Source organism: Ctenopharyngodon idella, chromosome 11 (genome assembly GCF_019924925.1).
Source record: "Ctenopharyngodon idella isolate HZGC_01 chromosome 11, HZGC01, whole genome shotgun sequence".
In the NCBI taxonomy this organism is placed as follows: domain Eukaryota; kingdom Metazoa; phylum Chordata; class Actinopteri; order Cypriniformes; family Xenocyprididae; genus Ctenopharyngodon; species Ctenopharyngodon idella.
Window position 1 is genome coordinate 25,772,588 of NC_067230.1, and position 25,203 is coordinate 25,797,790.

The 25,203-nt window shown below is 37.3% G+C and overlaps 1 protein-coding gene across 1 annotated transcript; it reads left to right on the forward strand.

Annotated features, from left to right (window-relative positions):
• The first annotated feature begins 13,814 nt into the window (after positions 1–13,814).
• Positions 13,815–25,115, forward strand: si:dkey-202e22.2 (netrin-4). Its single transcript, XM_051913146.1, has 10 exons — positions 13,815–15,354; positions 16,197–16,657; positions 17,312–17,656; positions 19,439–19,565; positions 20,122–20,310; positions 21,036–21,252; positions 21,455–21,582; positions 23,060–23,128; positions 23,241–23,411; positions 23,520–25,115. The coding sequence occupies exons 1-10, from the start codon at positions 15,267–15,269 to the stop codon at positions 23,654–23,656; spliced, it is 1,932 nt and encodes a 643-aa protein (XP_051769106.1). The 5' UTR covers positions 13,815–15,266; the 3' UTR covers positions 23,657–25,115.
• Positions 25,116–25,203: the final 88 nt, after the last annotated feature.

Here is a 25,203-nt window from a genome sequence, read left to right on the forward strand (position 1 = left end):
CATTGTATATTTACAAACTTTTATTTTAGATGTGATTAATCACGCTTAATCGATTTGACAGCACTAACATATGTGTGTGTATGTGTATATCTACGAGGGCCACACATGACATGCAGGAAAAAAATAGTAGGCTAAATCGTGCACACAGTTTAGCAAATCGAGGGGACGAAATAGTAAATTGTGCGCACGATTGAGCAAATCGAGGGATCAAATTAGTAAATTGTGTGCACGATTTAGCAAATCGAGGGAACGTAATAGTAGCCTAAATCATGTGCACAATTTAGCAAATTGAAGGAATGAAATAGTAAATCGTGTGCACGATTTAGCAAATCGAAGGAACAAATTAGTAAATCGTGCGTACGATTTAGCAAATCGAGGGAACGAAATAGTAAATCATGCATACGATTTAGCAAATTGAGGGAACGAAATAGTAAATCATGCGTACGATTTAGCAAATCGAGGGAACGAAATAGTAAATCATGCATACGATTTAGCAAATCGAGGGAACGAAATAGTAAATCATGCGTACGATTTAGCAAATCGAGGGAACGAAATAGTAAATCATGCGTACGATTTAGCAAATCGAGGGAACGAAATAGTAAATCATGCGTACGATTTAGCAAATCGAGGGAACGAAATAGTAAATCATACGTACGATTTAGCAAATTGAGGGAACGAAATAGTAAATCATGCGTACGATTTAGTAAATCATGCAACGATTTAGCAAATCAAGGGAACGAAATAGTAAATCGTGCACACGATTTAGTAAATCGAGGGAGCGAAATAGTAAATCATGCGTACGATTTAGTAAATCGAGGGAACGAAATAGTAAATCATGCATACGATTTAGCAAATTGAGGTAACGAAATAGTAAATCTTGCGCACGATTTAGCAAATCGAGGGAACGAAATAGTAAATCATGCGTACGATTTAGTAAATCATGCAACGATTTAGCAAATCGAGGGAACGAAATAGTAGCCTAAATCATGCATACGATTTAGCAAATCGAGGGAACGAAATAGTAAATCATGCCTACGATTTAGCAAATCGAGGGAACGAAATAGTAAATCATGCATACGATTTAGCAAATTGAGGTAACGAAATAGTAAATCTTGTGCACAATTTAGCAAATCGAGGGAACGAAATAGTAAATTATGCACACGATTTAGTAAATCGAGGGAACGAAATAGTAAATCATACGTACGATTTAGCAAATTGAGGGAACGAAATAGTAAATCTTGCGCACGATTTAGCAAATCGAGGGAACGAAATAGTAAATCATGCGAACGATTTAGTAAATCATGCAACGATTTAGCAAATCCAGGGAACGAAATAGTAAATCATGCGTATGATTTAGCAAATGGAGGGAACGAAATAGTAAATCATGCATACGATTTAGCAAATTGAGGTAACGAAATAGTAAATCTTGTGCACAATTTAGCATATCGAGGGAACGAAATAGAAAATTATGCACACGATTTAGTAAATCGAGGGAACGAAATAGTAAATCATACGTACGATTTAGCAAATCGAGGGAACGAAATAGTAAATCATGGGTACGATTTAGTAAATCATGCGTACGATTTAGCAAATCGAGGGAACGAAATAGTAAATCATGCATACGATTTAGCAAATTGAGGTAAGGAAATAGTAAATCTTGTGCACAATTTAGCATATCGAGGGAACGAAATAGAAAATTATGCACACGATTTAGTAAATCGAGGGAACGAAATAGTAAATCATACGTACGATTTAGCAAATTGAGGGAACGAAATAGTAAATCGTGCACACGATTTAGTAAATCGAGGGAGCGAAATAGTAAATCATGCGTACGATTTAGTAAATCGAGGGAACGAAATAGTAAATCATGCAACGATTTAGTAAATCGAGGGAACGAAATAGTAAATCATGCACACGATTTAGCAAATCGAGGGAGCGAAATAGTAAATCATGCGTACGATTTAGCAAATCGAGGGAACGAAATAGTAAATCATGCAACGATTTAGTAAATCGAGGGAACGAAATAGTAAATCATGCACACGATTTAGCAAATTGAGGGAACGAAATAATAAATCATGCGTACGATTTAGTAAATCATGCAACGATTTAACAAATCAAGGGAACGAAATAGTAAATCGTGCACACGATTTAGTAAATCGAGGGAACGAAATAGTAAATCATGCAACGATTTAGTAAATCGAGGGAACGAAATAGTAAATCATGCACACGATTTAGCAAATCGAGGGAGCGAAATAGTAAATCATGCATACGATTTAGCAAATCGAGGGAACGAAATAGTAAAACATGCACACGATTTAACAATTACATTTTTTGTTTAATTCTGTTATTAAAATTTATTTTATTCTTTTTCATCTTTGACCTGTTATTTTATTTTCCAAAAATATACATATGCATATATATATATACATAATATATTTAGTCACATGTTTGCAGAACTTCTAAACACATTTCTGTCAAATGGCTTGCAGTAAATCATACTACCCTCACAAAATTGTGTCCTTCCCTCTAGCTTCTTAACTGTGCAGTTGCGTCATGAGACATCGACCCTCAGTGTATCCCAAGGGCAGATGCAGCAGACACATCTTGTCAGTAGATCCAAACACCTGCCAGCAATTAATGAGTAATAGCTTTGGCTTACAACATTACAGGGTTGTTTGAACTAGACAGATGAGATTTCAGATGAGATCTCTAGTGCATTGGGTCTTCAAAACAGAAAAGTTCTCATTTTGTGATCTAGAATCAGGGCAGATTTGTCCCCCAAGTGATTGAGGTCATTGATAAACTTCAGATGAAAGACATTTCTGATAAAATGATGCACATCTGGGACTTTCAAATGTCAACATAGCAGAAACTACACCAGTATCAAGAAGAAAAGCTGACTTTCAAAGTAAGGCCAGAAAACATAAGGCTGAACTTTTTATGCTCTACATTCAATTCACACCTACTAGGATTGTTTAGCCTACCATGCTGAATAATACATAATTGTACAATATTTAAGGGAAAAAATGTCTGTATTAAATCCATATAGGACACAGACCTTGTATATATTAGTGTCTTACATCCAAACGGCTGAGAATGCCATTTATTGTATTTTATTCAGTTTTGTATGGAAGCCCATTTGCACATAAGGAAATCACACAAAAACATGCTTTGGGAAATCATAATTATGAGCTGAATTTGTTTAATTTCAATTTCAATTTCAAACACTTTATTTGTCCCCGAAGGGCAATTTACAAGTTCACGCACAGTAACAAACAATATACGTCAAAAACACAACACATTAAATAAATAAAACAATATGCACAGCATATATATATTCTACAACAAGCGAACATCTAAAAAGCAAGTCCAAACCCTATAAAAATAAAAAACAAAGAAATTAATAATTATGTAATCAAGACATGGTAAGCCTGGGGGTCAGAAATAGTGTCATAATTATGAATTTTTATCTCATAATTTTGACTTTTTGTTCTAATTTCAACTTTTCATGTCATAATGACTTTTTATCTTATATTGTCAATGTTTTTTATGATTTTTTTGTCAAATTAATTTTATCTTAGTTGTTTTTATGTCATAATTATGACTTGGTGTGCCATAATTTAGACTTTTTATCTCATAATTATGACTTAGTACCTCATAATTTCGACTTTTTATGCCATAATTATGATTTTTTTTCTTATGTGGCAGAAATTGGCTTCCATACTTTTGCATTGTGTCGTTACTGTTAAAAATTACAAAGGAAAAAAACAAATCACAAAATAAAATACATCAAACAACAAAACATTGGGCTAGCAATGCCAAAGTTATGGGTTCCATTCAGAGGGCATGTATGAGATGCATGTATGAATGCATGAGATGATAAAAAAGTATGTCTGAAATACAATGTAAGTTGATTTGGACAAAAACAACTGTCGAATGTGTACACTTAAATGAGGGTCCTAATGTTTTTTGTATTACACGGATGCTACACTTGACACTTACTTTCATCTGCTGACTTTTTGATTGTACTGTTCATTGAATCAGTCCGTGCAATTGTGGAACTTGCACATAAACGTCCTCCTCTTCCAGTCATTCTGTCCTTTTACACCCCTCATCTGCCCTTTATTCCACAGGCGGTTGTGGGTGTCACGCCTGCTTGAGTGTGACTCCTATTTTGCAGTAATGAAAGCAACATGTGCTTCTAACTTTAGCTGCTCATGATACCCAGATGTTGGTTTTGGAGAGCAGCAGAGGTGGGCCCCCAGCTTCCCAGTGTCACATTGCTAAACAGTCATGGAAGAATATGAAGCTTCTATAAGTCTGATCTGTGTTTTTAAACCGCTGGACTCTGTTTTATCTCAGTTAGCAAGCACATCAAAGATTGCAAAAAGCATTTGGACTGTACTTGGTATAGAATGTATTTGTTCCACAGTAGAATATGTGGAACAGCTGATGTAATGTAAAACACACACACACACGTCTACCAGAACAAAACACAGACTAGCTTTAGCAGATAATGTTCCATTTTGCCATTAGCTAACTGGTTAAATATGATGTCTAATATAGTTTTAAAATGTAAGTTCAACAGCCCTACAGCAGTGTATGACCGTCATCTGTTCTATTTAATGGGTGAAATGTATACACCATCAGGTCAGTGAGTGTCACCTTGACACTCAAGTCTGTGTGTTTTACGAGAGAATAAAAAAGAGCTGTGGCCTGAAATTATGCTTTTGGCCAGACCAGACAGGCTTAGTGGCTTTAATGGTGACCCGCATGACCTTTAAATGGCCAGTAGGGGTCAGGTGAGATCACGGGTGGATACCTGGAGCACATGCGGTCATAAAAAATCGGTGGTGATGAGATTAGACCAGCTTTTGATTCTTGATGGACACCTGGTCACAATTCAGGGATCACAGTTATTTAAGTATTGTACTTATACATGTATTTAAAAAAAAAAAAAAAAAAAAATTGAAAGATAAACTAGACTTACATTGAAGAAAGGACCCAAACCCAGAATATCATATAGATTTGGAGGTGGGTACTCTTTTAAATAAAAAATTAAAATGTAATATTCAAGAAAAAAATATATTATAATAATTATTGTAATAAACAAATTATAATAAAATTATAATATTATATATTCTATAATTTAACATTTTAATTAAATAAATCAAATAAAAATATAAAATAACTTGCTGATTCTTTGATTTATAATAATATTTATTATAACAAAAATATACTAAAATTACTTTAAATTATAATGAAAATATACTATTAAATATTCTATAATTAAACAATTAAAATGTAATAAATCAAAAATAGATATAAAATAATTTGCTGATTCTTTGATGTATAATAAAAATAATAAAATATGTATTATAATATTTATCATAATAAAAATATACTAAAAGTATAATTTTAAATTATACTAAAATTGTGATTTTAAATATTCTATAATTTAAAAATTAAAATTTAATGAATCAAATAAAAATATAAAATAACTGGCTGATTCTTTGATGAATATTACAAATTCTATAATTAAAAAATATAATGTAATAAATCAAAAATATAAAATAACTTGCTTATTCTTTGACTGCTTTTATTATAATAAAAAGTATAATTAAATTATAATATTAAATATATAATTTTAAAATTAAAATGAAATAAATCAAATAAAAATACTAACTTGCTGCAGTACACATGTATAAAGCATGAAGGGCTTACATTATTAATTAATATCACTCCAACCCACCATGACCCCTTTCTTTTTAAAGCGCCCCATGGAGTGCTGTGAAATGTATACTTCACTGTTGCACATTTTCCCAATACAGCTCATGTTATGTCCAGTCCAGACCTTTCATATATATTAATATCTTGCAGAGACAATCCAGAAAAGTAGTTGCCTGCTGTAGTAGCTCGGTTATACAGCTTGAAAATTGCTAAATCTCTCGGTAAGCACTTGTCTTATTTACTTACTGAACCCCTATGAAGGATCTGTGCGTGTTTATACAGACCTCCATATGTGTGGGAAGCTTTACTCTGCTCGAATAAAATGTGGTTTCAGCTGCGTCAGTGCAGCAGGGCACTACCAACTAGGCACAAACCTCTTCAATCAAAACCACCCCTCTTAAAATTCCTCTCATTCCTGCTTCTTAAGACCTAATAATGTTGAAATTAAATGGATTTGGAACGCTGGCACATGTGCGAGTATTTATGTGCGACGAATCTCGTCATTCACAAACATATACTTGCGTGCTCTCTCATTCACATGTAAACATTGACATGAGCTACTGCATGGAAAGGTTATCTATGCACAATAGACTCCAACATTATAGCTACCCTGGAGAAATGCACGCATGCATGTAATCACACAATTGCTTTGGCAATCTTCCTACATGTTCCACAGGGGCTCCGGACTGTCATAGCTGTTCATCTGGCCTCTATCAGCGCCCAGCCTGACAACTTAATCTCAGTCATTCATTCTCACAGATCAAAGCAACACACTGCAATTTAAACCTATTACCCACGTATAAAGACATTCGCATGTTGTGACCCTCTCTCACACACATACACAAACACACGCACAAATGTTTGCATACAGACATGCAAAAGACCACCACAAGCCCACAACCACAGTGAGATGCATATACAAAAAGGCACATGCATACAAAGATTTTTGTTTCTCCAATTTGACTTCACGCACTAGTATTAATAGGCTACTTTATATATCACATTTATGACTTTTTATCTAATAATTTCGACTTTTTATCTCATAATTTGGACACGTTATAATTTCAACTTTTATGTCATAATTATGATTTACCAAAGTATAAAGATATTTTTTATGTGGCGGAAATGGGCTTCCGTAGTTTTGGCAACAACTGTCAAAATGTTAAAGGTGCAGTAAGAGATTTCTGAGAAACGCTGTTGATATTTGAAACAGCAAAACAAACACGCCCCTGCCCAAAAGGATCCCACCTCAATCTTGATAGCTCCGCCCCCAAATGCACACTATGCAACACAGGCACCTCCCCCCTTCATGAGTGGACACGCCCCTTACTGCTGATTGGCTACAAGTGTGTTTTGGTGCTCCGTCTGATCCGCTTTCAACAGTGGTTCTCAGAATTCGCACCTTTAAAAATTGCAAAGGAAAAAACTAATTATAAAAGGATGTGAAATAAATCAAAACTAAAATAGATCTAAATTTTATATCAAATAAAATTCAATAACAAAACTACACACAATAAAATTTGGTGTAAAGAAATTTTCACTCAAAAATTGTTAGTAAATTTCTCATCAATCAGCAAGTAATACATTAAAACATGAAATTTTGATGTAGAAAGAGTGAAATAGTATTTTATTGTAAAACGTACTACATTGATCTTTGTTTTATTCATAACTTCGAAAAATCATTTTTACAGTGTAGCAATGCTAAGTTTGTGGGTTCAGTTTGACTTTACACACATTTACTTAGGCTACATGGGTTTAAAAAAAACACAACCAATATGACACAAAGCAGATTTTGTCTATTAAAATTTCTCATTCAACCTCACTGAATACAAATGTGGGACACACACAGATGTTCTGATGTGCCTAATTTCAAACATCCCTCATTACAAAAAGTGTGTTTTCCATTATACAGTACCAGTGCTGGAGAAACAATCATCTAAAGTGCTTGAACATACTTTGATGCCAAAATCTCTTAGCAATCTTGGATCTGATGGTCGGATGATTGAAATTGCTGTAATGAATATGGTTTGTTTGTTAACATCTGTCATTTATGGCAGGGTTGCCACGCTTACATTAACATACTCTGGGAAAAAACTATCTATGATTCACCTTTGACCTTTATACTGACATATGCAATACACACATTCACCTTAACTTCATTCTGTCCTGTAACTCATTATTATTCATTACACCTCCATCCACCCCCTGGACTGCAGAGATCCAGGGGGCTTCCATCTGAATTTGTACCCTGCCACCAAGCCTTGTGGGGCGGCCTCGAACGTCTCCATCCACCCCGTGGACCACGGAGATCCAGGGAATTTCCATCTGAATTTTTACCCCGCCACCAAGCCTTGTGGGGTGGCCACGACCGTCTCCATCCACCCCCTGGACCACGGAGATCCAGGGAGCCCGAGAGATCCATCGCATGCCCACCTATAGTGGGCTTCGTGGGGAGTGCAACCAACCTCTCCCCAAGGCCGTGATGGCCTCATGTTGTCACCAAAGCACGGGGAAAAACCCTCCAGGAGGGCGGCAAGATCTGACTTTGACTGGCATGATCATTCATTACCTAAAACAATAACAAAAAACACATTTATACAATAAACCTTCTCTATTATCATGGCAGAGATTTTTCACTTGCTTCGTTTGCTTTTATAGAACGTAGGTCTAACGGCCTACTGTTTACCAATCATAAACTGAGCAACACCTTCCTCATTAAAAATACATAAGCTTCGTGTGGCAACAGAAACTTGTAGCCTACGCGCTGTACTTGATGCAGCATTTACATGGGGCGTCGGCATGCTTGACGGAGGGCATGTCTGAAGCTTGTGTTGACGCGACCGTTATAGTGATAACAGCCAATCACATTACTTTCCAGTGTTGCATGAATGCAATTGGTTAGCGACTGCTCTAGAGTGTTTGCATAAGGCGATCTGATTGGCTGATGCCTGCGTTGGCACTTGAAAAGTTGAGAAATCTTCAACTTCCGCTGCGAGCAACGCGAGTGAAGCGACGCGATGGAACTCGAAATTCAGTCTGGCAACGCATGACGTCACCCATTCAAAGTAAACAAGAAGCATTAACGCTGCATTCACACGGGGCGTCGACGTTAACGCTTCTCATTTACTTACTATACTTACTTTTTTACTTTTACTTCTCATTTACAGAAATACAATATACGAAGGTATGTGAAATCTCGGAACCTGAACACCCAGTATTAATGCTGCCTTCACGTGCTCTCGGAATTATCGTAAATACGAGTTTCCTAGGTATAAAATTGCACATGAACGCCCTCTCATGTCGAAACTTAAATGCGATAAGCTCGTAATCACGACTTCAGAAGTGGGAATTATCAAATATCCTATAGCACGTGAAGGCAGCATAATTCTCAACAAGGTAAAACTGATCAGTGTGAAACCAGGATTTAGAATGACATGGGATTAACAATTTAAAATGTGAAAACATCCATGTTTGGTTCCAAGAAAGTGGGCAAAATCTTCCAATGAGTTTTGTGCAGTGTTGCTTGCTGCAGAGAAATATTTTAGTCTTGTTGGACAATACAGCACTGTTTTGTACAAATATTTTAATGAGCTGCTGAAAAGCTTTACTGAATGCAGGCTGGTTAAATCCAGTTATTTTCCTTACATTTTAAATGAACCGCAGTTACCATCAACTCAATTAACTTTTGCATTTTAGCTGAAACAAGCATGAAAGTATGTACATTCTTTAAAAAAAAAAAAAAATCACCTCATAAACAGATTTTCCTTTGTTTCTTTAAATGTGGACTACTTAGTTACAACTACAAATCAGGCTAAACAGGCAGCAATTACAGTTACGTTAAAAATGAGCTTAAACAAGAATCTCTGTGCGTATGTATGTATGTATGTATGTATGTATGTGTATAAACAAACTATTCAGTTCTATTCAATCTAACAGTTTTCTTTCTTTCATAACATCTGAACAGGAATGCCAACTATGGGTCATCTGTTTTATTTCTAGGTGGAAATGGCTGTTTCTAATTCCAGGCATAGACCACCTCTTCCTGTTTTTGGCATGCACTCAGCCAGTCGATATAAGGTGTGCTACACTGATAGCCTAAGGGTCATCCAGTAGACCAGACATCCCCGACACGCTTACAAAATGCAACCTAGACACTGAAGTTGCTGTATTATCCCCAATTTGTAATGGCCACAAAAAAGACCATGGGAACAGCCAGAGGAACCCCACACAGTTAAACATTTGAATTATGCAATGACATCTGGTTATATTTGACCATGCATGAAGTCAGCAACAACAGCAAAAAAGATATTAGAATGAGGTTTCTCTGTCTGCACAATATATATTATGTATTAACACGCTGCTGACAAACATAAGAGACAAAAACATAAAGTTGAATGTTTTCAGCTGTAATTTTCTCCTCCATTAAACTATAAGACTTAAAACACTCGTTTAAAGACAGACTCACACAATTACTATGATGTCAAATTATGCTTTGATTCTGTCAAAAAAGTTGACAGCCCTTAAATCATACCTCTTAAAAGAGCAGATTCATCCACTTTTCACATCTGGAAGTAATAAATATTAATGGCTCACAGCTAATTCACCATCAATAGGATTAACGTGATCCCCAATAAAGATAGTTATTGCTCAGGCAGCCTGCAGGGCGGCAGAAAGGCCCACAACCGGAATGATGTGAGGTTTGGAGATGAAGGTCTGCTCTCTGAGCTTTTTTATGACCTGGAGGACAGCCAGCCGCTGTAGTGACTGTCAGGAAGGGGAATGAAAGCATGAAGAGATATATGTAGGATATGAGAATGGGGGAGGAAAATTAATAAAGAGCAGATATATAGAAATGAAAGACGTCAAATTCAGAAAGCAAGAACTAATGCGCAGTGAGCGTACAGGCATAGGCTGACACTGTTTAAACTACACTAGCAGTCAAGACCCTATTACTCATTCTGTATTATTAAAAACACAAATAAAGAGAAAAATTTAATGTAAAAACATTTAAAAAAAAGTACTTTTTTTTTTTGTTCAAAATTAACAAAATTAAAATTAGTCAATACATCATCAGTCCTTCTTCCAAAATGTGTTTTTGTCTTTCTTTGATTCACTATGGTAAGCCTATTATAAGTGTTTATATTTTAATCCTGCCGGGATGGTTTTCGCGGGAAATTGCGTACATACGTCACTCACCAGTGCGTGTCTCGCCATATCCGTAAATGGAGAAAAGTTTCTCCAGCTACTTTGTGTATGGTGTGGGATATAGGTTAGGTGTCACAATGAGCGAGAAAGTTTGACATGGAACAGCTAAGGGGGCGGTCACACTGCACTTTTCGTTCCATTGACTTCCATTCAAATGCATACGAATGCGTCAGACCGGAAACGCAAGCTTGTGTTTCGCTGCATTCCAAAGTTTTTTGAACTCTGACCTGCGAATTCGCATCATGTGAAGACCTGCGACCAGTAGAAGATCGATTCGTCACGACATGGCCTCTTGGCTGAATAAGAAGAATGATATTTTTTTGCAGTAAAGTCGAGTAGGTTGTATATTTTTACATTTTGAATGTATTACTATAGGTTATATGTTGAATTCATGTTTATAAAAAAAAAAAGAAAAAAAAAAAAGACGCTGTAGACCGTGACGTCATATCACGACCGTTGTAGCATCCGATGAAATTTTGCACGTACAAAGTCTAGTAGTGTGACCACGGCTTTAAATCTTGAACCTCCGGAGAATCGCCCGTTTAAAAAAAATGCCGAACAGAGCTTGTAATAAATAATCTAATAAAAATCTAATTTAATAAAAAAATAAGAATATAATAAAAAATAAGAATCTAGGGTCATATTCATCCGCACAGTCACGCAGAGCTGAAGCACAACCAAAACATTGTTCTTCCGCAAAATGCATGCAATTTTGTTTTGTAACCGCTAGAGGGTACATTTAGTGAACATTTAAATTAAATTCTTTGCTTATTCTTTTTTTCTCATTTATATGTCTTTCTCATTTTTATTCAGTACTAAAATGCTTGCAATGTTTATTTGTATGTTAGATAGTTGCATATTGCTTTGAATATATCTGAGTTCAGTCAACATACTGTCATAATGCAAAAATTTCTGCAGAGAACCAACCATTTTTGTCTTCCAATTGATCCATTCTGCAACAACTCAATATGGTGTATGGGGAAAGAATTTAATTTCAGTTACATTTTAACAGATTTGGTGTTTATGTGTGTGGGATTCATTCATTCATTCATTCAAAGTAAACAGCTGAAGGTATAAAGGCCTAGTTATGTTCAAAAGAAGCATAGATGCGAGAGGACTTGCTGGAACTTTGCACATATTGTAAACAGCTTTTACGTGACTACAATAAATCTTTGCCTTGTAATGCTCTACCATGAAACCAAAGACTTCATTTGAGTGTATTTTGTGTCAATGCATGTGGCTTTGAAATACATTCCCCCCCATTAGCACAATACATTCCCTTTTCAGCTGGAATGACTCTTTATTTATCAACTTATGAATTAATATGCCCATTAACATCTGATGTAGCCTATATGTTGAGGAAAACATAATAAAATCATTGTCTTTATTTCAAATAATTAGTGAACAACAGTTTTATCGGTTTTCACAACAAAGATGAAGAAAATTTAATGTAGGTTTAATGAGTTTTTATTTTTGTCTTTTTATGTATGAATACAAAGTGAACCCAACATCTGTTTTAATATAAACTGGGCGAGAAACAGTTGGCAAAGTGACACATTCAGCCATGATGACTTCACTAAAGGGATTTTTGTCCATTGTGCATGGTGAAACTCTTGAAAGGAAAGGTTAACTGATATTTTACATTTTGACTATAACTCCATGAATATTTAATGGAAGAATATAGAATTTGTTACTAGACTGTGCTATCTGATTATGTCAAAGGCTGAAGGTTATCCTGATCTTTAACCAAGTTCATTTCCATTGGGTTTGCATCTAAACACTCAAAGCTCAAACTCCGAGACTGTTCAGCTCAGTGAACTACATGTAATGTTTTTTTTTTTTTTTTTTTTTTTTAAATATACCTTTTAAATGCATAAATGTCAATAGTTTTATGTGCATGAGTTATGATTTCATTAACCACTATGCAGACAGAAACATTCATAGTGCTGTATTTCCTCATGTCACAATATCCTTCTAGGATATTTATTGTATGTATTTCAATTTTCCTTGAATCAAACATCAAAGCAACCATACTACAGAACTACTGTAGTTCAAAACCAGGAGGAAAAGGCACATAAATTAACATCTCTCACCTCATTAAGGAGAGCAGGTTTTGTTGCTGGTTTCTGGAATTCTCCATGAGGCTGGATCACATTAACTTTGTTCTCCAGCCTCAGAGAATCTTTCATGTGCCCACCTGCAGAATCGCCAAGCGAAAGACTGAAAACAAATTCATGAGGAAATATATTGCAAAAGTTTAAGTAAATGATTTTTTGATGTATGAAAAAGATAGGCGTGGACAGCAAATGCTTTTGGAATGACAGGAGGGTGAGTAAATTATGTCATCATTTTCATTTCTGGTTAAGCTAAATCCCTTTCCTGGATCCCTAGGATGGTTCTTTCTGATATAGGACGTTCAGTGGCAGGAATCGCAAAGATACCGAGAAAACATGTCTGGTACAGTCAGTGAACAAAATGCAGAGGTGGGTAGTAACGAAGTACATTTACTTCGTTACATTTACTTGCGTAGTTTTTTGGAAAATTTCTACTTTTTAGAGTAGATTTAAATTTGGGTACTTTAACTTGAGTATATTTGTAATAGAAAATCTGTACTTTTACTTCGCTACGTTGGGCGACGTTCCTCTCGTTACTTTATTTTAATGCAATACTGTACATGTTAAGAAATGCGTAGTTTATTCCAAGCGCGCTGTCTCTTTTTTTTCATGAACGATGCCCCATTCACAAATGAATCACTCTTTTGAGTCGATTCTGATCAAAGCCTTGATCAAACAAGTTGGCAAAACTGTCTAAATTGATTCGCGAATCAGTTTGAATGATTTGTTCAGTTCCCTGTACGTACTGAATCGTCTGAAGCGGTTTCTCACTCGGAGTGTTGGATGAAGTGGCAGTGGACCTACAGTCAATTAAAAGCAAATCTGCAAATGCATCCTATTGTTTACCAGCGATGAAGATCTTTATTAGTTGAACTGCGTATGCTGTCTGTGAACAATTCCACAGGTATCGATTTCATTCGATTTCAATTCATGCAGCCAATAGCCTACATTTTACAACCAAACAGATTATTACGCCACGATAACAATGTAGCATTTCTTTACCGTTTTTTGGACATATATCTTAATTTATACATTAAATAAGCTCCCATTGTTCAGAGAGTATGAAATGAACACCCTCCGTGTCCCGTGGTAATTTGTGGGTATTGCGCAGTGGCGGGCGGCGCCGGTGACCTGTTCGTCTTAAAAATCAACGCCTTTGCGTAGACACAGTTACATGCGCCTGCAGAAATATACATTTGATTACATTTTGGAGAACAGACGATCCATCATTTGATCAATGTTTGTGTTCAGATGTTCAGCGGTTATGAGCGCGAGCACATGTAAAGAGTTTTCTCTCTTTCTTCTTTCAAATGTAGCTGTATACGTTAGTATTATACAAAGCAAAGGACATGCAATGATATTTGGGCTACAGATGCCAGAAATAATGTTTGTCTCTTCTGTGTTTATTGCAAAGACATCTGCAATAAACTGCAGATAATTATGATAATAATTTAAATATCTATCTAAATAATAACATGCTATTGTATTGTTGTATATATTACAAAGTAACTAGCAACTGGCTACTTGAGTAGTTTTTTCACTGAATACTTTTTTACTCTTACTCAAGTAACTATTAAGATTATTACTTTCACTTTTACTTTGAGGAAATATTTCTATAAGTACTTGTACTTTGAGTACAGTTTTTGGATACTCTACCCACCTCTGCAAAAATGTCATCTAGGAGAAATCACTTGTTTAAGTAGGCTGGGAACTGCACTAGTCTAGCATTCCACTGCGAGGCAGTAGAGTGCTCCTTTTCAATCATTTCAATGCTCCAGATTCAGGCCAGTGGATCCCAGTCATTCATCTGTGCTCTTGGGAAGCTGGAACAACGCTGCGCATTACGCAGAGGAGCGACACACTGCTATTACCAAAGTGACCTGCGTGGTTTTCCCCTCTTTTGCCTTTAGTTTGAAAGGACTGCCATGTCCAAACACAGCAAAGACAACAGTTTACTCTTCATCTAAAAAACAATATTAAAGGAATGAACCGCGTGCCGTTTGGACAGGTGCATCCCAGATCACCACCACCATCAGAAAAATTTTCTTACTGACTCTCTGTGAAAATGGATTACCAGACGCTGGATTTCATGCAAATTCTGTTTCCAAACTGACTGTGAAGGAGATCTCTCCAAACTCAACTGACCATGCACTGGGACATGAATCTGTTTATGTAACTATGGATAACTAACCTGCCTGTACACCCAGACTGCTAAACATGAAACCCCTTTGGAGTCCTCAGTTTGTAATGGTGATATTGAAGTGCGCAATGGTCATGTTTCCTGGATTCCTGCAGGGCGTCACAGGTGAGTGAAGAAATCTGGTGGAACATATTCTATCTATCTATCTATCTATCTATCTATCTATCTGTCTATCTGTCTGTCTGTCTATCTATCTGTCTATCTATCTGTCTGTCTGTCTGTCTGTCTGTCTATCTATCTATCTATCTATCTATCTATCTCTAATAAGTCTGTCTGTCCTTAAAGTTTGATTAAAGTATTTTCATAAATATTCATACTTGAACATATATGAACCACTGATGTGTTAAGCATTATATAATGATTTGTAAATTAATTAAATTTGTATGATTTTAAAGATATCGAAAGAAAATTAGGATAAACGGTTACCAAATATTGTTTTTGCATTTTGTGGGGAAAAAGGATCCATTAAAATAACTTGACTTCTCCTTCTAATAATAATCAAATTGTCAGATGCATGAACTTTGTGTGAGATCTGGTTTTCGTTTTTATGCCTTTATCGTGTATTAAGTGTTTATTTAAAGTTTAAGCTGTGTAATGTTTCATATTTTTATAACAAGATAACAAATCCATTTTTATATTGACACTTTTAATGTATTCTTATTTATAACACTCTAAAATAATATTAAACTTCACTTTTCTTGTCATACCTAACTATTGTTGCAGTGCTGCAATCTTTGCAGGAGAAATGACACAGCTTCTGTGAAAGCACAACTGAGGTTCATTAAAGGCTCAGGTTGTCAAACATTGTTCTGTGACATGCCAGAACCTGACTGTAGTGTTTACAGAAGTTCAGTGTTCAAAAATGGTGCATTTCATTTCATCAACATGAAAGTTTCCCTGATTTGTTTGTGAATGTGTGTGTAATGCATATTTTCTCTTTTACATAGAGTCCAGATGTGTTGGTCGTGCTTGCAGCCCTCCTATGGGTAACTTGGCCAGTGGCAGGACCCTTTTCACGCTGACTAGCTGCTGCACTAATAGCTCTTCCTGCTTGGCAACCCAGCCACGCTGTCTAGCAGAGCTTCATCCTCCTGCCCTCATGGCCGATGACCCATTTATTCATCCAGATACCTGGTGGGGCTCAGCGGCAGCCACTGGAGAAAAGGAAGAAATCCGTCTTGACTTGGAGACACGGTTCTGCATGAGTCACGTTGTGATGTTGTTTCGTTCTCCACGTCCTGCTGCTATGAGGTTGGAACGCTCACAGGACTTCGGCCAGACCTGGGAGACACTAAAGCTGTTTGCCAGGAACTGCACTGAGATGTTTGGGCTTCCTGATGATGTAAGTCAAGCAGGAGCTGTCTGCACTTCCAGATATTCCAACGCGGTACCGTGCAGCCGAGGAGAGGTAAGGAAGGAAATAAGGTCTCCAAAGCACTACAAAACATCTTTTAAATGTTTCAGCAGGTTTAAATGTGAAGTATGTCATTTCTGCACTCAATTTTGCGGGGATCAAAGTACAAATGGAAGAATGTACTTATGGAGGAACTGAGCTGATTTGACACCTGGGAGGATGTGTTTTGGTAGTTTTAATGCATTTTTAATGGGAAATTAACTGCTGTGCCAAGCTAAAAGTTGGTAAAGAGAATTGTGTAAAGAGTTTAGAAAAAGTGACCTAAGTACTGAGAAATGCTATAGCGATTAAAACAATATAAAAGTTATTCTTACATTTACTTTATAAAAATCAGTAAAAAAATTCACAGCAAGAAGACGTGTACCGTGACCTGAAGACAGACATTTTGATAAACTAAAAGCCCTTTTACTTGCTAAAAAAGTATAAACTATCAGTCAGACATCAGAAGGTATGTAGTAAATTGTGTCCAACAGCTTTTTCAGCAAAGTTTTGATTATTTTGATGGAGGCCTTTTTGCATATCAAATATGATAGGCTTTATAAGGTTAAACAGCATTTAAACCAAACTATGGTGATTTTAAATTTCAGTTCTGTCAAATGCTTTTTAAATTTGACAATGCATAATCATTTGTTTCTAATTCTTTTCTAGATCATATTCCGATCCATAGGATCGAGCAGTGGGATTGTCGATCCCTACAGTCCTGAGGCACTGTCCCGTCTGACAGTAACTAACTTACGAATACAGCTTTTAAAATCTCAACAGTGTCCCGTCTCGAAGGGGCAGCGAAGCATCCCGGAACAGTCAAATCCGCCATTTTTACCCACAATTCACAGCAAGATGCTGGCTTCTCCCACACCAAGTTCTGATCCCCTGGATTCAACCCCATTTGCGGTGTACTCTCTTTTGGCTAAAGGGGCGTGTTTGTGTCATGGCCATGCTGAACATTGCCTTCCTGAAAATGAAGGACAAGTCAGCCTGCAACCCAGTAATGTGGTAAGTCTGTCCAAGTTGTTAGTGATTTTTGGGACGAACAGCATTGCAGCACACTTGTAAATGACAGAATAAATGACGGAGTGAATGAACTTATTTCCTCTTCTGTTCATCCAACATTTCATGGTGTGGTCAATGTAGGTATGATATGGCCTTGAGGTATGGGACCTACATGGGTTCATCCATTTGTTCCATGTCGGCCCTATCTGAATTAGAACCAGTATGGCCCCAAAATAGGTTCGTCCATGGGTTCATTGTTGGCCCTATCTGAATTAGAACCAGTATGGGCGCTAAATGGGTTCGTCTGTGGGTTCCATGTCAGCCTTATCTGAATTAGAACCAGTATGAGCTCTAAATGGATTCATCCATGGGTTCATTGTTGGCCCTATCTGAATTAAAACCAGTATGGGCTCTAAATGGGTTCATCTATCGGTTCCATGTCGGCCCTATCTGAATTAGAACCAATATGGGCCCTAAATGGGTTCGTCTATGGGTTCCATATAGGCTCTACCTGAATTAGAACCAGTATGGGCCCTAAATGGATTTGTCTATGGGTTCCATATAGGCCCTATCTGAATTAGAACCAGTATGGGCCCTAAATGGGTTTGTTTATATATTCCACATCGGCCCTATCTGAATTAGAACCAGTATGGGCCCTAAAGGGGTTCGTCCATTTGTTCCATGTCGGCCCTATCTGAATTAGAACCAGTATGGGCCCTAAATGGGTTAGTTTATATATTCCACGTCGGCCCTATCTGAATTAGAACCAGTATGGGCCCTAAAGGGGTTCGTCCATTTGTTCCATGTCGGCCCTATCTGAATTAGAACCAGTATGGGCCCTAAATGGGTTAGTTTATATATTCCACGTCGGCCCTATCTGAATTAGAACCAATATGGGCCCTAAATGGGTTTGTCCATTTGTTCCATGTTGGCCCTATCTGAATTAGAACCAGTATGGGCCCTAAATGGGTTCATCCATTTGTTCCATGTCGGCCCTATCTGAATTAGAACCAGTATGGGCCCTAAATGGGTTCATCCATTTGTTCCATGTCGGCCCTATCTGAATTAGAACCAGTATGGGCCCTAAAGGGGTTCGTCCATTTGTTCCATGTCGGCCCTATCTGAATGAGATCCAGTATGGGCCCTAAATGGGTTCATCAGTGGGTTTCATGTCGGCTCTATCTACCTTCTCCTGGTCTGTTCCTGGTTGGTGGAATGACCTACCATGCTCTAGTCTTTAGCCATTTTCAAAAAACTGCTAAAGACATATCTTTTTCGTTAACACTTGACCCAGTAATATAGCACTTTTTTTTATTTATATTTTACTTTTTTCGATTTTTCTATTCTTTCTCCATATATTTGCGTATATATTTAAAAAAAAAAAAAAAAAAAACAATAATAATAATAACCTTGCTACGAGCACTTTACTGATGAAACTGTGACTTGACACAGCACTTACATACTGTTGTACTCATGTTGTTTTGATTGCTTCTACTATTCTCATTTGTAAGTCGCTTTGGAGAAAAGCGTCTGCTAAATGACTAAATGTAAATGTTCCATTTTAGGCCCTATCTGAATTAGCCTATGTAGGGCCCATATCTCAATCCCATATCGTGCCTACATTGGCCCCACCATGAAATATTGGCTGAATGCATACTTGAGGGTGTATGTGCACTCACCCGGTAGTTAGGAGAATAGAAAGTGGCCTGTTAAATGTATTTTTATAAGGCTTTGTGGGGCTTGAATGGGCAGCAACTGAAAGTGAATCATTCCTCTGGAGCGCAGGTGTCTGGCAAGTGTGTGTGTGCCCACCACACAGCGGGCGAGCACTGCGAGAGGTGTGCCCCGCTCTACAACGACCAACCCTGGAGAGCAGCCAATGGAAGCAGCGGGGAGAGCAACCCATGCCAGAGTAAGTGTGTTTACTGTACCTCAAAGCAAAAAATGCCAAAGAAGTGCTGCACGGGGTGTAAGTTCCGTCTCGGTGCTCTTTGGATGCAAGGGATAATTCAACTTGTAAACTTAAGGATGATCCAAGGCACTCGAATCATGTAGAGAAACTATTTTTAAAAAGCCTTTATTTCATCTTGGCTAAATCTTAAAAACAGGTGACACGTACACAGACTGCACACCTATGTATTGCGGCTGGTTTTGCCTTCGTCAGGGTGCCAGCTGCAACACGTAGGTGTGCAGTCTGTGTACGTGTCACCTGTTTTTAAGATTTAGGCTGGATTTTAAGATTTATAAGGCTGGATACATGTCTAATTTTAAAATTGGATGTGTGAAGTGGACTGTTAAGATTATTTTTTGCTTAAATAAGAGTTTAAAGGGGATTTTAAAAGGATTTTAATTTGATATTTAAAAAAAAAAATGTTAAGGATTGTTTCTCAGGTCTTGAATGATTCTTTCATCCATAATGTCTCTTTCTCTCCCTCTAACTTTTTTTCTCTCGTTTTCTATTGCTCAAGAATGTGAATGTCACGGCCATGCAGAGAGCTGCCACTTCTCCCAGCGAGTTTGGCTGTCCACAGGGGGCAGTAGTGGGGGCGTCTGTGACAACTGCCAGCATAACACTGTGGGCCGCCGGTGCCAGCGCTGTCGCCCTGGATACCACCGCCACCCTGCCAGACCCCTCAACTCCCCGCATGCTTGCACACGTAAGACAGTTAGAAAGAAGAGAAGGAACAAACAGAAAGGACAATGAGATCTTAAAGGGTTCTGCACTCAAATAGTTGTTTTTAATTGAAATCAAAATTGACTTTATCTTATTAATGCACATTTCTGGTCTTATAGTGAATGATTTATTGATGCATATTATTTGTAAGCAAAAAAGAGACATTTAGGTTGTGAATTGCAACCAACGGCTCAGTCCACCTCTCACCCCTCCCTTTGAAGCACATAGGCTGAATCCCAAATGGCACACTTCTATGCACTTTTGGTCTTGTGGACTTACAACGGCTGCCGTGTGCGCGTGTCCATTAAGTCCACGATACCGTAGGGTGTCCCATTTGTCAATTTTAGGCTTCAGAAGGGTCCTCACGAGCGCCCCCCTTGCGGCCGATATGTGCCCTCAATGCGCACGTTTGCTGAGCTGCACTGCACAAGCTTACAAAAAAAAAAACTCAGAACACCTTAGCAGTCACATACACCCTAGCAACTACCTATTAAACCTTAGCATAGTGATGACATGTTTTGCTTGGTCAAGCACTCCTTATTTCCTTAAAAAAAAAATTATATCAAAATAGTTATCTTCGCAATCATTTACAGTCTTTCATTGCCTCCTAGTGGTGGCCGGCCGTATGACACAATCCACTAAAGTGACTCGACAGCAGTAGGAAGAGCTAATGAACCAAAAGTTGATTAACATTCTTTTCTGTGGCAGGATGCTGGTGTGACCCAGTTGGTTCGGTGCCAGTATATTTTGGCGACGAGACGCCATGGTGCCATCCTAGAAGTGGACAGTGCCACTGTAAACCTGGTGCGGGGGGCACCACCTGTAGCCACTGTCTACCAGGGTACTGGGGCTTTGGAGAGGAGGGCTGCAAACCATGTGTGTGCCCCTTGACCTGTGACCCCATCACAGGTCATTGCCTAGACAGGTCAGACTTATGCATACACAAACTAAATTTTCAATCCTTTCTGTTCTAATTTACAATAAGTCTTAATATTTGTGATTTGTAATTAAAACATTGAGCATTAGGAATCTCAAAACCACAAATCCAAGTTGAATTTTAATTGCCTACCTGCTGGGGATTTTCAAATACCATTAATTTTTGTTGTCATATCATTTTTCTTTAACAGCAAAGGCAGTGTGAAGCTTTACAATGTACCAATTGGTGGGAAAATTCCTGAACTGTCCCACTTTAAACCTCAAGAGGACGAGAGGGCGTGGCCTAAAGATCTCGCCGTCTCTGCACTGTATTATACAGGTGAGCTGACTACTGTAACAAAACACTCACAGCAGCTGCTGTGAAACATGGGAAACCACAGCAGGAAATGTGACTTTAAGATGTGGCTTTTCAAAAATGTGTTTTTTATGTGGTTCCTTCAAATGTAAGGCTGAAATGATTATGTATTGTAATATAAATGGGTGAAATCTAGAACATGTCCATATTTCATCCCAAAATCAAAATAAAACTTTACTTAAAGGTGCAATATGTAAGAATTTTGCAGTACAATATCCAAAAATCACTAGGCCAGTGTTATAAATTTTGTTCACTTGAGTACTTACAATATCCTAAATGTTTCCAGCTATTTGTAAATCGTGAGAAGATTGCAATTTTAACCAAGGCTCTGGGACGTGTGAGGAGTCGCCTGTCAATTGCGTCATACCCGCGTTACCCTCGGTTTCCGGTTTTATTTTGTAGAAACCATGGAAACACCAAAGACGCTTAATATATTACACTTTTTAATAGACAAGGGAACATCTGTTTTGATATATTTATAGACAGAAATCTAATTATTGTTATATAGCTCAACACATTTAGTCTTATTGCTTAAATCTAATTTTCTTGTTGTTTTTTTTGTGAGTACCATGCTTTACCATGCCTCAGAGAAAAACACATTTTTGTGAAGTAGCTAACATAGCATAATCAGATGCAACTTTATTTTTAGTAACAGTAATACAGAATTTTCTCCATCATACAATACGTTTTAAAATTAATTGCATGCCATTTATCAACACAAGCCATCCAGCATTTAATATGATATTCTAAAATCGATCTAGCTTACTGCAGTGTGCAACAAGTGTCTCACAACAGCCGCAGAGCGAAACGCACAGAGTAACGTTATAACATTTTTAACACACTCAAATGTATCTAATTTGATAAACAGCGATGTGTTATCTCATACTCATGACCGGAAAAGTGGAAGCAGCGCCGGCGACTGTGGCATAATAAAAGTTCTGCTGCTCGCGAGGCTTGTTGTGTTCGTCTCTCATTAACAATCGCTCCAGCGGCCTCATTCAGCTCCCACAACACTCGGTCCTGCTCTGCTTCATACTACAGTAACGTTAATAATCGCATCCATGAACATGATTTCTTCCCGAGTCCTATCCCGATTCATTTCAACCGGCTGTGAGGTGAAGACCATATGTCCCAAGATTCCGCGCTCAAACTTGCCGTCATCAAGCTACGCCTTTGTTTTGAATAGGCCTCTAGCGACCTCTAGCGGACAGAAAATTCTACATATTGCACCTTTAAGGAAAACTTAATTCATTTTAAAACTTATTTTAGCACCATTAAGATTTTTTTTTACATTATTTTCAAAAATAATATTTTCATGACAATATTCTTGTTACCGTACTGCATTACCATACATACTTCTTTGAACTGAGCATGTTTTTGTAAGATGAAATATGTTAATATGTATAGAACTTGTGACATGTTAAATGTGAATTCTCTACAGGGAAGTGCAGCTGTAGGGAAAAGAAGCTGAAAAGTGTGGCTGATCTTTGCAAGATGAAACATGCATATGGTGAGGCTTTTTCATGATATTCAATAATTCGATTAATCAATTCTGATGGCATTTGCCGTCTAAACAGCCATTAAAATCTAATGAGTGAACTGACTGTTTGTGGTGGCTGTAGTGATCAAAGCCAGTGTGCTGTCAGCTCATGATAAAGGCACACACGCTGTTGTCCTGGTGAAGGTGAGGAAGGTCTTCCGTTCTGGAAAACTGCCTCTCTCCCAGGGCACACACAGTCTGTACCCACTCTCTTGGACCAGCCGTGGCTGCACCTGTCCCATCCTCAACCCAGGTACAGCACCCAATGTCTTGAGTATAAAAACTCACCCTTATCTAGACCACAGTTTTGGTTCAGTCAGGTTTGCCATTAGACTTGTGACTGTTTTGTGTCCATCTGCAGGTGGGAATTATCTACTGGCAGGTCCTGAGGAAGTGGACTCAGGGAGGCTACTGGTCACCATGCAGAGTCTGGTAGTCCCTTGGACCCCCATCCTGGGCTTTCAGGTCACAGAAGCACTGCATCAGGGCTGCCTATGAGCACAACTTTACCCAAATGTACAGTAGCACAACACTATGGAAGCTTGTTTCTGCCAAGGAATAAAACAATAAAAAAGGTAATTGTGACTTCTCACAATTCTGACTTTTTTTTTCCTTGCAATTGTGAGTAGATATCTTTTCCCAGATATTTAAGATATAAACTTGTAATTGCAACAAAAAAGCCAGAATTTTATTCTCTGAATTGTGAGATATAAACTCCCGAGCTGACTTTTTTCCTCAGAGTTCCAAGTTTATATCTCACAATTCGGACTTTAGAAATCACAATTGCAAGTTTATATTTCTCAATTTTGAGAAAAAAAGTAAGAATTGTGAGATATAAACTTGCAATTGTTTTTTTTTTTCTCTCAATTGCAAGTTTATATCCCACAATTTGGACTTTATAATTCGCAATTGTGAGTTTATACAGTATCTTGCAATTCTAACTTTATAACTCGTAATTGCGAGTTTATGTTTCCTTGACTTTTTTCCCTCAGAATTACGGGATTATATCTCACAATTCAGACTTTATAACTTGCGAGTTTGTTTGGGAATTCTGATTTTATAACTCGCAATTGCAAGTTTATATTTCTCAGTTTTGAGAAAAAAGTAAGAATTGTGAGATTGTTTTTTCTCTCAATTGCAAGTTTATATCCCACAATTCGGGCTTTATAATTCGCAATTGTGAGTTTGTTTCCTTGACTTTTTTTCCCCCTCAGAATCATGGGATTATATCTCACAGTTCTGACTTTATAACTCACAATTGCAAGTTTGTTTTGAAATTCTGATTTATAACTCGCAATTGTGAGTTTATATTTTTTTCAATTTTGAGAAAAAAGTCAGAATTGTGAGATATAAACTCACAATTGCGTATTAAAGTCAGAATCGTAAGATAAAAAGTCACAATTACCTTTTTTATTTTCTGGCGGAAACAAGCTTTCATACATCACTGCCCAAACTTGAAAGCCCTCACTTGAAATGATGCCATTGTACCAAAGCAGGCAGCTGGATCCTAAATGTACCATGACCACCGGATGCAACTGAAAAGGAATGTGGGTAATTACCAGAAGAAATATTCATGAAGTAGTTGCATGGCAAAGTGCACTGAATAGTCACTTAAAATAAATATAATTGTCATACAAAACAAGTTGGGCTTAGCTCTTCAAAAACAACTGTTCATTTAGGAGGCCGTTGTCTTGTGGACGCTGAATAATCAATGCATAAACTCAGAACATGGATATGGCATTCATAAGCCTGATTGGACTGTTTTTGTACTTATTCCTCTGTAGTTATTATAGTCATCAAAAGACTCTCTAAAATAGTTTCTTGAATATATGAATGGACACATGATAAATATGAGCCAGTGAATCCACAAGGACTGCAGGCAGCAGGGCATTTTTGTGATTCATTCATTCACACTTTTGTATTTTATTTGCTTCTTTGCTTATAACATTTCAGTTAAGATGTTGTTGTTGTTTTTTTTTTAAATACACAATTGTAAATTGTAAAAAAAAAAAAATGTCAAAATTGAGAAAAACACAAGGTATGGA

Excerpts from the sequence above, each read along its gene's own strand:
- si:dkey-202e22.2 (XM_051913146.1), top strand. The coding sequence starts at position 15,267 with ATGAAACCCCTTTGGAGTCCTCAGTTTGTAATGGTGATATTGAAGTGC. Across the intron at positions 15,355-16,196 it reads ATTCCTGCAGGGCGTCACAG|AGTCCAGATGTGTTGGTCGT; the intron begins GTGAGTGAAGAA and ends TCTTTTACATAG. Across the intron at positions 17,657-19,438 it reads GCCTGCAACCCAGTAATGTG|GTGTCTGGCAAGTGTGTGTG; the intron begins GTAAGTCTGTCC and ends TCTGGAGCGCAG.